General features: G+C 44.0%; 1 protein-coding gene across 7 annotated transcripts in view; it reads right to left on the reverse strand.

Annotated features, from left to right (window-relative positions):
- Positions 1 to 15,352, reverse strand: part of HMCN1 (hemicentin 1) — a 531,017-nt gene that overhangs the window by 66,245 nt on the left and 449,420 nt on the right. For 6 of the 7 annotated variants that reach the window (XR_015058458.1, XM_085882362.1, XM_085882359.1 and 3 more), the window contains exons 83-92: positions 14,016 to 14,206; positions 13,159 to 13,372; positions 12,793 to 12,921; positions 7,450 to 7,640; positions 7,124 to 7,205; positions 6,744 to 7,013; positions 6,245 to 6,415; positions 3,687 to 3,857; positions 3,343 to 3,513; positions 2,307 to 2,477 (exon numbers count right to left, since the gene is read on the reverse strand). Coding sequence is in view for 6 of the 7 variants with exons in the window: in XM_085882362.1 (XP_085738488.1) it covers positions 2,307 to 2,477; positions 3,343 to 3,513; positions 3,687 to 3,857; positions 6,245 to 6,415; positions 6,744 to 7,013; positions 7,124 to 7,205; positions 7,450 to 7,640; positions 12,793 to 12,921; positions 13,159 to 13,372; positions 14,016 to 14,206 (1,761 nt within the window). In the remaining variant the exon portion in view is untranslated. The remainder of the gene's footprint in view (positions 1 to 2,306; positions 2,478 to 3,342; positions 3,514 to 3,686; positions 3,858 to 6,244; positions 6,416 to 6,743; positions 7,014 to 7,123; positions 7,206 to 7,449; positions 7,641 to 12,792; positions 12,922 to 13,158; positions 13,373 to 14,015; positions 14,207 to 15,352) is intronic. The other variant, XM_085882361.1, reaches the window with a different exon arrangement.

Here is a 15,352-nt window from a genome sequence, read left to right on the forward strand (position 1 = left end):
ACAGCTGGGGGATCAGCCTGGTACAACCGCTCAAAGTAACCGGCCCAGCGGGCCTTCACTTCAGACTCCTCTGTCAAGAGCCTACCACTCTCTGCTCGAACTGCAGTGCTCCGAGGGATGGGCTTGGATGAACGTAATGCGCGAATTCCCCTGTAAGCGGGACGAGAATCACCTGTCCACAGGTGATGCTCTACCCCCTCACAGATTCCTCGCACATAGGCCTCCTTGTCCACCCTCAGTGCACGTACAGTTTTACGCCTCAGCTCCCTGAACAGCTCAGCTCTGCCATTCAGCCTGGCCTTGCGACTCTGGTCAATGGTATCCAGTGTCCCTTGAGAGACAAAATTCTTCTTTGCCCTGCGGTGAACTCCAAGGCATCCACCGGCAACATCAAGGACGGTGGTCTTGAAGGTGCTCCACAACTCTTCAGGACCCCCCAAAGCACCCAGACCCCCAAGTGTCCACTCAGCCTGTTCGCAAACTCCTCAGCTACTCTCTCATCCCTGAGCTTGGCAACATCCAGCCTAGGCTGGGATGGTACCATTCTCCAGGATTTAAGGTGCAGCTTTAGAGTTGCTACAACAAGCCTGTGGTCAGTATTGAGGAACTGAGCACTCCGGTAGACCCTGCAGTTCTGGATCATCCTCCAACGACCGTCAATGAGGACATGGTCAATCTCCTTTGCCACACCGCCAGCGTTGGAATACCAAGTCCAGCGATGAGCTTGCGGGCGCTGAAACCATGAACCAGCCACCCTAAGTCCATGACTTCTTGCAAAGTCAAGGAACTTAGTGCTATTCTGGTTCATAGTTCCTGACCCATGGGGACCAACACACACCTCATAACCATCCCTATCAGTTCCAGTCGATGCATTGAAATCCCCCAAGACTAGAAGTGTATCTCGTCTGGGGCACTGATCAACCACAGACTCGAGTGTGGCGTAGAATGCATCCTTCACGGTAAGATCACTCGCCTCAGTCGGAGCATAAATAGAGACCAGGGAAATGACACCTAAGGAGTGACGAATCCTTAATCTCATAATACGCTCGTTGACCGGTGTTACCTCAATTATCATTGGGGTCAGCTTATTGGACACAGCTACAGCAACTCCTTGGGTATGGTAACCATCAGAGCGACCAGACCAATAGTAGGTGTAACCACCCACCATTATCTCGCCGCAATCCGGTCTCCGAACCTCAGAGAGAGCTGCAATCCCGATGTCCAAACGCTTGAGCTCAGATGATAACAGAGACAGGTGATCATCCTCTCTTAGGGATAGGACATTCCAGGCACCCACCCGAAGGGACCGCCTCAGGTTAACCCAAGGAGACCGCCGTCTGGTGGACGACACCTCAGCACCACTCCGACACACTCTCCCGCAATCTGACCCAGGGATGTTACCCCGTGGTTTCCCTCCTATCAAAGATTGGGGGTCCCGAAGGCTTTGCCCCAATCCCATCATCCGGTGAGCTGCCCTGCGAAGGGAAGCTGCACAGGAGGTACTCCCACGGAGTGGGTTTTCAGATTTTTTTGCGTTTTTGCGTTTTGCGGAATGAAGCGTTTTACGGTGGCTGGAGTGCAAATCCTGCCACCAACCTCCTAATAAGAAGTAACCCAACTGCAGGAGGACGTCCGCAGACACAGTTGGGCACTAGATATGGATGGCCGTTGGCTCACAAGGAGCTCCTCCGCCCTTTGACAGGTTTTGTTTTTAATCCTGCTGGGTGTCCATATCCAAACACCCTCCTCACCAGAAAACCTGGTGGGGGAGACGGTTTAGTCGCCGTCATTTTGTGGTCCTCTGCCCAAAAAGATTGGAGACCCCCGGTTTAGGGGCAAACTGGGGTTCCGTGATCGTTCATGCCAGTGGTTCAATTGGACCAAAGCAGCACTGGTGTACTCAGTATACCACCACTTGTTGATTGTATAATGAAGCCCAATGAGTATGTGGTCCACCAAGATCCACGCCCATTACAATGCTGAACATTTTGCATTCAAAATCGCCGCAATGCTGTCAGTCAGAGAGCCCTTGGTGTAGACTTCAGTAGACTGTATAACTATGACTGAGGAGGTTATATGGGAGAGCGGGTCATTTTTCCCCACCTTTCCCACACAAGGGCCTCTTGCCCTACTTTACTCTTTTGCTTTGTAAACACGTACGACATAAGCAAATATCACTGACCAGCCATCTTATGTTGAGTTACATTGCTGAGTTTATAAATGTGTTTGTATCTGTGCAGTCAGTATTACAAAGCTATTGTTAAAGTAGATGTGCACCAATAAGAGAGTGGCTTCTGCTGGACAACCTGGGCATAACTCTGGGAGACAGGCCTCAATCTGGGAGCCGCTGTCTTCACAAGGTCGCCCGCCATGATTGGGTGTGGGATTGTCGCAGGCTCGGATGCGATTCCGTACACCACCTCCACACGATGCACTGCAGGCCATCCAGTCACCCCATGGCGACCATACTCCATCCACTGGTAACCAGTACACAAAGCATTATCTCGTGGTTATTCAAACCATTCTTTAAGTCATCCACATAAACTGCATGCCTGGTGTTGGCTTAATGGTGAGGGTGGTGGGCATGGGATCCTAGGGTCCTGAGTTCAAATCCCTCTTAGCTGTAGAATTAATACCAGGTGGGGTTGACTCTGCCTGTCATCCTTCCGAGGTTGGCAAAAATGAGTACCAGCTTGCTGGTATCCTGCGTCGGAGTGGCGACCCGTCCAGGATTGTGCCCAATAGCCCAGGAGATTGCTTTGGCAGCAAAAACGCTCTGCACAGAGTATGGTCCCAATAGATGGATGGATGGACACAAACTGCCCCCATCTTATATATTATTTCCGAGTTTGTGGTTTCGTGTCGCGCTATCTTCGACTTTGTTCTGCGCTCGAGTAACGTGATATTCGGCATACATTATCTCAAAGACCATATGAGGTGCATGGTACAAAAAAAAGTAAATAAAATGGTTCTGAAACAGTGAAATCGTATTGCACTTACTGCATTAAAGTAAAATTACTACTGATACTCTGCATCAGTTCCTTTCTCAAACACACCCACCCCAACATGTCGCGCAGAGCACGGGTTATGCTAGTTTATAAATAATGCAAGTGTCTGTAAAATAATGGGGAAATGAAAGGTATCACAGGTTCTTTTTGTGCCACTCTTTGAAGAAAACCTAAACTGTATCCTGTAGTAATAAAATCTCTGTGTACATCTATGAGTCTGTTGTTGGAAGTGTGTACGTATGTGTGCAGTGTTGTTGAACTCCAGATCATTAATCTACCATTGTGCACACGACATTACTAACAAAATATCACACATCTCCTTGTGGCCTCGTACCAGGGCATTGCTGGGAATTGCAAATCTGAGTCTGGATCGATGATCCACGACAAGATTCTCCATCAAATGCTGGTGCAGGGTCATTGCAGGACCTTTGTCGTGTCTGAAGTCCTTCCCCACAGCTACGACTGCAGGTCTCCCAGGACAACCAAGACGACCAACCTCCATGTACTGTTAGCATGATATTTGGAAGGTCAGGGTACATGATAGATTACAATGGTGGGGGGATGACCTCTTATGAAAGTAAAGCAAAATGTACTTAGATCTACACTTGGTAATAGTTGATTCATAATGAACTATCAGGTGAAGGTGCAATAGTGAGCAGTCCGTGACGGATCTTATACCTGGGCATTGTGCAAGGTCACACAAAATGGTCTCCACAGGAGATCCTTTACATGAGCTTCCACCATGTTGTGGAGATGGTTGTGTGCATGATCGAGTTCGGCTACGAACGGCATTTCCACAAGGGTGGGAACAATCCTCCCAAGCACCCCATGTAGTCCATTCACCATCAACTGTGGGGAAATAATTAACAACACAATGCCTTTCCTGAAAGTGCAGCAAAATATGAAACAAAATGCCTTCTAAAGATGAAAATGGGTCTGAATTTAGTTCCATTACATTGAAGCTAATTAATCGAGTTGAGCACTGTTGACTGATCGGAGTTCAACATTATCAGAATTTCCCATGATGAGGCCGAAGCACAAGTCATGTTGTAGTCACATCGTAGACAGGTCAGGTTCCTCTCCGTTTTTTTGTTTTTTTTTACCATGTCTCCTCCAGTCTAGCTCTGTCTCGCTCTCTCTCTAGCTCTCTCTCTCTCTCTCCCCTGTCTCAGCCCTCCAACCCTCCCCAGCTCATCTCTGGTGCACACATTCCACGAGTAACCCCTCCTGGTTAAAGTCCCAAAATCCAGGATTTCTGCATACTTAAACTCCTTTGTTCCTCACTTCTCTCGTATGTATAACTGCCTTCCAGAGGCTGTTCCTCACTTCTCCTGGAATCCCACTCTTCCCTCCAGGGCTTCAATCAAGTCGGCAGTGCACTGCCATCAAACAGCATCCCTCATCCCAACCCATGATAGTTTCTACCCACATCAACCCTTCCTAACCCAACCCTCTTACTGGCAGGTTGCAGTTTCCTTTCTTACACTCTCTCCATCTTTTCCTGTTTGTTCATTCCCTTGCTTATTATGTCCAAGAGTTTCCCCATTGCCCGAATGAAAGTTCATCCCCTCCGTCACCTTGCTGTAGATTGAGGAAATGGAATTTATACAAATGTGTGTGCAAACACGTACAGTGCCTTCAGAAAGTATTCACACCCCTTGACTTTTTCACATTTTGTTGTGTTCCAGCCTGAATTTAAAATGGATTCAATTTAAATATTTTGTCACCGATCGACACAAAATACCTCATAATGACAAAGTGAAAACAGGTTTTTCGAAATTTTTACAGATTAATTGAAAGTGAAATACAGAAATGCCTAATTTACATAAGTATTCAGCCCCCTGAGTTAATACTTTGTAGAAGCACCTTTGGTCGTGATTACAGCTTCGAGTATTGTTGAGTACGTCTGTATTAGCTTTGAACATTTGGATTTGGGGAGGTTCTCCCATTCTTCCCTTCAGATTTGCTCAAGCTCTGTCAAGTTGGCTAGGGAGCGTCGGTGAACAACAATCTTCAAGTCTTTCCACAGATTCTCAGTGGTACTCAAGTCTTGGCTTTGGCTCAGCCACTGAAGGACTTTCAAATTCTTTTTCTGAAGCCACTGCAGCATTGCTTTGGCTGTATGCTTGGGGTCAGTGTCCTGTTGGAATGTTAATCTTCGCCACAGTTGAAGGTCTTTTACACTCTGGAGCAGGTTCTCCTCAAGGATTTACCTGTATTTGGCTCCATTCATTGTTCCCTCTATCCTTACAAGTTTCTCAGTCCCTGCCGCCCAAAAGCATCCCCACAGCATGATGCTGCCGCCACCAGGATTCACGGTAGGAATGATGTTGGATGGGTGATGAGCTGCGCTCGGTTTCTGCCAGATGTAGTATTTTGCTTTCAGACCAAAGAGTTCAATTTTCGTCTCATCAGACCACAGAATCTTTTGCATCTTGCTGTCAGTCTTTCACGTGCCTATTTCTCAGGAGTGGCTTCCGGCTGGCAACTCTCCCATCTATATATTACTCAAACTCTCATCTTGTATGTTTGCATGTATGTATGTATGTATGTATGTATGTTCTCGAAATACAGCCAAAATGATACACGATAGCGCAAAAATTTTCAGGCCACCTTACTCACCATTCAACTGCGGTATGCAGTATCAAGTTTCGTTCAAATCGGGCAACGAAAAAAATTATTTAAAAAATCAATTCCCGATTCATCGATGCATCCTTACAATTCTATCTTCGAGTTCTACAAAGAGTTTCTTGGACTTCATGGTGGAGTTTCTGCTCTGACATGCACTGTTCAACTGTGGGACCTTGTATATTAAGGTGTGTTTCTTTCTAAATCATGTCCAATCAATTGAATTGGCCACAGGTGGACTCCAATCAAGTTGTTGAGACATCTCAAGGATGATCAAAAGAAATTGGATGCACCTCAGCTCAATTTGGAGTGTCATAGCAAAGGGGTAGAATACTTATTGACTGAAGATATTTCAGCTTTTCATTTTTAATGAATTTGTAACAATTTCTGAAATAAATTTCCACTAACACTATGGAGTATTTATGTGTCGATCAGTAACAAAAATCTCAGTAGAATCCATTTTAAATTCAGGCTGTAACACAACAAAATGTGAAAAAGTCAAGGGGTGTGAATACTTTTTGAAGGCACTGTGTGCACATATATTATACTCCTTGGCGAGGCTCGTTTGTTGTTAGCTGAAGATGATCCACTGAGTCTCTGATCCTCACCAGGACATGGCTTTGTGTGGCAGGTTTGTCTTTCAGCTGAAGGACCCTGACAGGTCCGGCCACCATTGGCAGGCCAGGGGTTGTTGCAGAGTCTCACCCTTTCTTGACTTCCTCGGCCACAGTCCACACTGCATGCCCCCCATGGCAGCCAATGTGAATACCTACCATGCACTAGGAGTGAGGATGGGAGAAGAGGATTATTCAAAGTTATAAACAACCATTCAGTTGCTTTTTACCTGAGTGCAAATCAAAGATGATTATAGCATAGAAAGATAGAGAAGCTAATAAAAACAAATCATGGGAAGAGATCTTGCATTACACGAAGAGGTTAAAATAGTGACATCCAGAGATGAAAACGTTTCATTTTAAAACTTATGTGCTATGGCATCAACATAATGGATATTTGGTAGTGAAGAGGACAGTGGGAATTTTTTTTTTTCAATGAAATAACAGAAGGGTGCCAATAATTCGAAAATTGATAAAAACAACTAAGCGTCACCTTGCACTGTGAGCATCACAGCTTTCCGTTCAATGCCGAGCAGATTCCGTGCTTCACACTCATACGTTGCTGTGTCTTCTGTACGAAGAGAGATAAGGTACAGTGTTCCATTGAGCAACACAACCCGTCGAGGTCCAGACTGCAAGGGCTTCCCATCTCGAAGCCAAGTGATGATGGGAGTGGGGTGTCCCACAGCGTAGCAGTGGAATGCTGCGGAACCAGACGCCTCGACAACTGTGTCGACGGGAACCACCAGCAGCATCGGAGCACCTCAATGGGAGAGATAGAGACATATAATTGTTACAAAAAGCCTTTAAAATTACTCTATATGAGGAGTGACCACAAAAATCACAATACCAGGTCATGGTGAGGTTTCTTACTTTGCAAGGAGAGTGTGAACATTCGTTGTGCTACTCCAGCATCATTTGTTGCCACACATTTGTATTCTCCAGCATCTTCATTCTATCAATCAGATGGAGTGTAAAGAGTCATCAGTCAATCGATAATAGCTACAACATGACCCAAGCCTTTTACAATCAGCTCTCAGGAAGGAAAGGTTAAATAAAACAGGAACCAATATTGAGCAATGAGTTTTGTGCAAATTTGTATGTCTTATTAACCTCAATTAATTGCTATAAGGAAACTGCTCCTCAAGCTTTTACATACATTGGGCAGTGTAATGCTAAAGTGTTCTCGTAAATCTCACCGAGATGTTTAGGATGGTAAGTGAGCCATTGAGCGAAATCTGGAAGCGAGGGCCGGGAAGCACGGGCATGCCTCTGTGGCTCCAGGTCACATGTGGGGGAGGATCTCCTGTCACTGGGCATTGCAGAAGCACCTCAACTCCAGCTTGAACCTCCAGGTAAGGTGAAATATCTCCAACAAAAGCAGGGGGCTCTGAATAGAAATGGAATTGGAGAGAAACATTACAAAGTTTATTTCCCCCCCCCCCCCAACAGCCTGGGTTTAGCTTTCCTGAAGTGCAACTTTCATTTTCAGCTCATGAAGTGTGGACCATGCCACCTTTTCAGAGATAACATTTTCGTACCTTGATAAGTTGCCCTGGGGGCATTAATGGTCTCCTATGAAGGGTTGGTTGGAATTACATGAAAGTAAGATCAAGAAAAGCAGGCAGGTTATCACTTCCCTGAATATTAGTCATGAGCTGGCTGGGTTTTTCCTGATAATCTCAAATGGAAATTGCTATTCTCCTGAGCCGAGCTCAGTTTTGAGAACCTTAAAATGCTTCATACTTTGATAGGCTCCAATGAGCATGGTTGAAATTTCCACATCTGGTGACCTTCATGAATAGGTAGTAAGATTTTGGCAGCATTGCTTTACTATATATAAGATGTAACACCAGATTTAACACCAGTCACCGATTATTCACCATTCAACGTATTTGATGGACTTGGCAATGCTTTCTTATCTGTCATGGGGAACAGAGCTTGTGGACATCGTTCGATTTTGGATTTATATCATGCAGAATCGATGGTTTGTTCAAGTCCAGGTGTGGAGAAGCGAGCTAGCCATCTGCTTCTTTATTGTTTTTGTCATCTCTGCCCCTCCAGCTACCCTTATCGTGTCCCTTCTCGGGGACATCGGAGTGGGGGTGGGGGTTTCAGAGAAGACGGACAATTGAGGTTACTTCACTATCTTTCACATATTCAGTGAACCATCCTGTCCTTTCATCTGGACTTGGAAGTATTTTTACCATGCACACAAAAGTTATTAGTCCCTGTTGGACTTTGTCTGAAATGGGGGCTTATGGATTTTTTTTTTCGATTTTTGTGTCCATGGATGTGCGCGTGTGTGCGGATGTCCGCAACCATATCTCATACATGTATAAACCGATTGTATTCGTACTTGGCACAAAGACTAGACATGACGGTAGACATACGTGTGTCATTTTTCTCTGAGATCAGATCCAAGATGGCCGACTGGCAGCCGTTTTGGTTTTGGTTGTAAAAAAAAAACAAACCTTATGTTGAACACATCCTCAACCATTTTCCAGCCAAGCATTTACCAATGTTGCTTAAATTTGGCGCCTAGATAATGAATGATGGCTTACATACGCACGTCATTTTGTTTTTTTGAGATCATATACAAGATGGCCAACTGGTGGCTATTTTGCAACTTAAATGTATCCCCAACCATTTCTCAGACATGCATGGTCCTATTTTGTTGAAACTTGGCACAGGCATAGTGCATGATTGCATACACGTGCTCCTCACTTTATTTTGCGATCTGATCAAAGATGGCTGACTGGTGGACTGGGCACCATTTTAGTTGTCCATAAATGTGGGCTACCCCTTTAACTCCATCCAGCAAAATTATTAAAACAATGGGGGCTATGACATTTTATGTCATTTTTACTTGTTCTGCTTTATTTTCCTTTCTTGCCCTCTTTTCTTCTCTCTTTTCCTTTATTCTTCTGACTTCTGCTTGGAAAGTGATTACTCGCTTGTATTTTGCATTATTTTGATTTTTACTTCCACCACCGAATGTGGATGGAGGTTATGTTTTCACCTCTGTTGGGTCGCTGAAATAGGTGACCCTTATTGTCAGTAATTCTGTCTGTTTGTTTGGATGTTTGTTCGTTTGTCATCAGCATAATTGGTCGTAAATGTGGGCCGATTTTGACCAAACTCGGTGGTAGGTACATCTTGTGACCTCGTGCTTTGGAAATTGTGATGGTTGCTAGGGACGCTTTGGTTCCCCAGCAACAGCCGAAAAACCTTCAAAATCGGTACCGATCACGCGAAATCAATTCCGAAAGCCATTATCGCACATAGGGTTATGAAATTTGGCATGCATCATCGACAGGTGATGCTCTACCAAATACATTCCAGTTTTTGTGATATATGGAATAGTTTACCTGCAGCACCCCCCACAAATGGGGTATGCCCGAAAATTAGCAAAAATTGAAGGACCCCTTGCGACCAGGTGAGTGCATCGATCCGAATGAAACTTTGCCGGTTCATAGCATGCAAATAAGTACTACAACTTTGCCTCAGGACATATTGACCAATTTTGCTTAGGTCAGGGGTCAAAGGTCAATTAGTGCAAAAATCGATAATATGCGAGAGCTGGAGGTGCCTTCGCACCAAATGCTACTCCTCCTAAGGTTATGGTCATGAAAATTCACACTAATCGTCTGGAATGCATTATGCACAAACAATCAAGCCGGATTTTCGATTTATATCTTTGTTCACCCACAGCACCCCCTCGAACTTTGAGGATTCCCGATATCAAACCGCATTTTTGGTACTTTACATTCAAATTGATACCGTGTAGTTATCAGTGGATAGAACTGGATGAGATTTGGTATGCATAATCTTAACGTGATTCTCTATCCGCCTTATGACATCCATTTTTTTCTATATCTTATAGTTTCCAAATGGCAACCCTCTCAACTTGGGTGTCCGAGGGCCATTGAGCATTCTTGCTGAAAATTCAAAGTACACTAGCTCCAAGACGGTTGAACCGAATCAAATGAATCTTTACATGCTTATAGACCGTAATGAGTGCTACAACGTTGCTCATTGCATAATGACCTATCTCGAGTAGGTCAGGAGTCAAAGGTCAATAAGTGCATTTTTCGGGCGAAATTACCATTCAAGGCACCTTTGCTCGACACGGATTAACCGATACGAATGAAAGTTCATAGGTAAATAGTACTCAATGAGTACTACAACTTTGCTGCAGGACATATTGACCTATCTCGGCTAGGTCAGGGGTCAAAGGTCAATGAGTGCATTTTTCGGGCAAAATGACCATTCAAAGCCCCCTTGCTCATACACCGGTTAACCGATACGAATGAAAGTTCATAGGTACATAGTACTCAATGAGTACTACAACTTTGCTGCAGGACATATTGACCTATCTCGGCTAGGTCAGGGGTCAAAGGTCAATGAGTGCATTTTTCGGGCAAAATGACCATTCAAAGCCCCCTTGCTCATACACCGGTTAACCGATACGAATGAAAGTTCATAGGTACATAGTACTCAAGGAGTACTACAACTTTGCTGCAGGACATATTGACTTATCTCGGCTCGGTCAGGGGTCAAAGGTCAATGAGTGCATTTTTCGGGCAAAATGACCATTCAAAGCCTCCTTGCTCATACACGGGTTAACCGATTCGATTGCAATTTCGTAAGTACTTAGTACTAGATTAACTCAGATCAGGGGTCAAAGGTCATCGGATGCTCGGTGACCCATGGCCGCCTACCGGCTTGTCTGTCTGTTTGTAATACGGATATCTCAAAAGGTTATGGATGGATTCGGATGAAATTTGGTGCACACATTTGGTGAGTGGCAAGGACAAACTGATTCGAATTTGGTGAAGAGCCAGATCCGGATGTGGATCCGATAAATTTTTAAGTGATTCCTCAGCATTGAGTGATTTGAGCAAAAACTATACATTGCACAATATCTCGAATGGTTATGGACGGATTTGGACGAAGCTTTATGGACAGATTTGATGTGCGACAATGACAAACTCATTTGATTTGGGGAAAGATCTAGGGAAACTTACTGGCTCCAAATCCAGATAAGAGAACTTAATTTTTTTTTATGCAATTCTTCACCATTGAGAGATTGGGCCAAAAAACACAGAGCATGATATCTCAAAAGGTTGTGGATGGATTCGAACGAACCTTGGTGGACAGTTGGGTGAGTGACAAGGACAAACTGATTCGATTTTGATGAAGGTCCAGATCCGGATGTAGATCCGAGAATTTTTTAAGTGATTCTTCACCATTGAGAGATGGGCCAAAAACGATACATCGCTTGACATTTCAAAAAGTTGTGGTTGGATTACAACAAAACTTAGTGGGTGAGTTGGGTAGGTGACAATAACAAGTTGATTAGACTTTGGTTCAGGTCTGGATACAGATCTGGCCTATCAGTGGGATACAAAATGTAAACTGTTTAGCCTGGTGTCAGAATGCGCTCTACCGAATGCCGTTCTAGTTCCTTTTGTTGTCACAGTTCTTGCAGTTTGCGGAAGCCTTTTTGTGTGTTCCACTTTATCTGTTATCATGTTTTGTAATTAATTTCATTGTTTGTCATTTTATTCATAACACCGTACAAGTTCTTCTACGATCATCTTTTTCTCATAAATAAAGAAATAAACTAGAAGGGCACTCGGTCGAGTGCATACCTCCGCCCCGCAATGCCTGATCCACGAGAACATATCAAGCCCAATACATTTTTGAAATGTGCTTTCTATAGTTTTTGGCCCCATGTCTCAATCGTGAAGAATTACTTTACAATTAAATAATTCCCGTAACCAGATCCGGATTCAGATCTTCACAACAATTCAATCAATTCTTCCTTGTCACACACCCAATGTGTCCACCAAGTTTCATCCGAATCCATCCACAACTTTTTGAGATATCGTGCTATATATCATTTTTGGCCCGATCTCTCAATGGTGAAGCATCACTTAAAAAATTATTGTAGCTGGATCCGGATCCGGATCTTCACCGAAATCTAATCAGTTCGCCCTTATCACACAGCCAAACTGCCCACCATATTTAATCCAGATCCGTCCCCAACTTTTTTTAGATATCCTGCACACAAACAGACAGACAGGGGTGAAAACAACTTCCTTCACCTTCAGTGGCAGAGGTGAAAGAACAAAACAAAATCTGGTGCACGTATCCAGATAATAAAATCATAATCTCAGGGATATCAATCCAGTTTCCTTATCACTTGGTCATGTGCCATTTTCATATGACAAAGTGAGCCGTGTCAAGCCGTGCTGAATCCCAATATGCATGGAGCAAGATGACAGATTCTCAAAAAATGGAGGAGAGGTAAAATGATGGGGGAAAACACGATGATGTTGGTGGTGGAAATATGTGGAAACTTGTGTTGTACAGGTGGAGTGTGTTCAGGTGGACACACTGCACCAAAGAAAAGGAATTAGAAGCTTTCAATTCTTAACCTTCTCTCAAATTACCAATTATGTGCCACTTGTAACACTCAAAACATTGATAAGAATAAGTAAACAGCAACCACACTGCACGGTTAAAATTCCAACCTTTGACATCAACCACACTGTGGGCCTCTACCCTTCCAACTGCATTCTCAGCTATGCACGTGTAACCTCCTGCATGGCCGAGTCTCGTGTGCTCAATTATGAGCTCGCTGTATCCATCTTCCCCAACCACTGCAATAAATACATCACTGTGTGTTAAATACAAAACTAGAGCATTTTGTAAAGTGCACACATCTGTTTGTAAAATTGTTTTACGATATAAAATACATTAATCAAGTGTAGTGGACAATTTAAAACGAGTCATGCCGAATGTATCGCAAACATACAAGTGGTAAAATGCAAAGGCGAAAGTTTTCAAGCTCAATAAATAAAGAAAACCAAAAGAGGATGTCGCGACGACGAACTAACCTGGCAGTAGCTTCTGATTGTGTTTCCAGGACAAGTGGGGCTTCGGCACACCGACGGCGAGACAAGTGAGCACAAGGCGCTGTTCAGTTGTAACAGACAGATTGCCCGGGTACTCAATGAATGCAGGTGCAACCACAACGTCCAGGTGGAACTGGCGCTCCACGAAGCCTGCTCCATTGGAAGCCAAACAGGTGTATGTACCTGCATCGGATGTCTGAGGGATTTGCATTTCATTCTTAATGATGTTTTGTTTTATACACAACATCAAGGTTCATGGAAGAGTGAGGAAACAAGGGTAATGTGGCAATGAACTGACAATGGGGTCACATCACCGTTGGAGGCAACAAGCAAGGTATGAATAAAGAGGACGAGAGTTAACAGTCACTTACAAGTAAGGGTTATGGGGGCATGTAGGGTTAATGTGGGTAGGAAAGTTCAAAGGTTGGGATGGGGGATGACGTGAGATGGTGCTACACTAGTTGCTTGAAACCCTAAAAGAACGAGTGGGATTGAATAATCTTCAGAAGGAGGTTCCACAAACGGGAGAGAAGAGGAAGAAAAGAGATGTTTCTCCAACAATAGCCCTTTGAAATTACAAGTCATGAATCCAGTGTCCTCACCTTCGTTGAGGAAGGACAATATTAAATGTTTAAGATTGCAATCCATCAATGCTATGCAGCAATGCAGCTAAAAAAAAAAAACAATAATTGGTTCTTAGTTGTCATGTTTTCAATGAATCTCGAATGAATAAAATGTTTATTAAAAAAACTATTTACAGCAATGTGTGTCCTGTTCATTATGTACACAACACCAGTTTAAAATATCATGTTTGTCATGACGCTGGCCTCAAACCCTACCCGTGCTTCATCAATGATGAGCCCCCCTGTCGTTAGGGTCATGAAACGTCCGGGCGTGCCTGGAATGGTGCCGTCAGGTCGCTGCCAAGATATGGAAGCAGGTGGCCAGCCATCAGTCGCACAGCTTAACTCCACAGATTCACCCTCAGTCACCAGCACTTTAGCTGGAGATTCTTGTGCAGTCGGAGGAACTGTGAGGGAGAAATAAATGTTTGGGAATGAGCATCTTTGCAAATGATAAAATTATTTCATACCCCTGCTACATGCTGATAATAGTGCAACTTCACAGCTCTGCCGACACAGTATTTTGATTTATACCTGTGTAGATGATAATTTCTCCAAAATTAGCATCATGGTTTTAAGTGTGAGGTTAAAAGGAAAATGTAGCCAATTAAGCTCGATTGATAGACGGTAACTAACTTGAAAAATAATGTATTTAGCATATTGCACATTGTATTGTTATAACCCTTTAATGGGAAATGTATTGGAAGACAACATGATTATTACATTTATGTGCTCGAACAGGTGTCTACTTGGAATATATACAGTATATATCCATTTGCATTTTAAACGGCCTTGTATTTCTTCACTGTATTGGAAGGTTACCAGTTTGCCAAGTAAAACACCCCTCTTCCCCAAAACAGATTGGCCTTCCAAATAATCTTTAATCTTTATTCAGGAGAATAGAATTATCTATTATTCTATTTAGCTTATTAATATTGTTGTAGATTTCCGCCCGTTCGGCGTGTGCACGACCTTTTCAAGCCAATCCAGGCCGTGCGTCCACCGAACGAGCAATCCAGTTGTAGCTTCCGGATCAACGCCGAAACCCAGCTACGGGTGTTGTTAACCACACCATAGATCAGCCAACTCTTCTGTCCACGCGCTACAGGGTCGATCGCCGAATTATCGATGTACCTAATTATTCGCGCAGACAGAAATGCCGGGGATCGACACCTCAACGGAGCTGGCACGAAAACGAGCCGCTTAAGCAGCTCATTCCGTTTGCGATTGCTGAGCGGTTATATATCGCCAAGCCCCGTCAGACCCGATTATCTTATCGGTGTTAAAAACCAGCTAACATTCCGAACGCTCCCTGGCAGTCAATGTGAGGAAGGGACACAATGAGCAGGTGACATTTAACAATGGGGAACATTTCTTTCCATACACAGGCATGCAATGAATGGGGGGATGGGGAAAAAGACACGAGCAAGAACCGACAGCCGAGTTCTATTCTTAAATGTAAAGCAAATGCAACACAGGCACTTAACAGTTTCCTACTTATTAGACGCGCCCACGGACATACATGCCTTTAATAAGGACTTTAACTCTGAGGA

Source organism: Eptatretus burgeri, chromosome 5, assembly GCF_056783735.1.
Source record: "Eptatretus burgeri isolate ZD-2024b chromosome 5, Ebu_testis_v1, whole genome shotgun sequence".
Classification (NCBI taxonomy): Eukaryota; Metazoa; Chordata; class Myxini; order Myxiniformes; family Myxinidae; genus Eptatretus; species Eptatretus burgeri.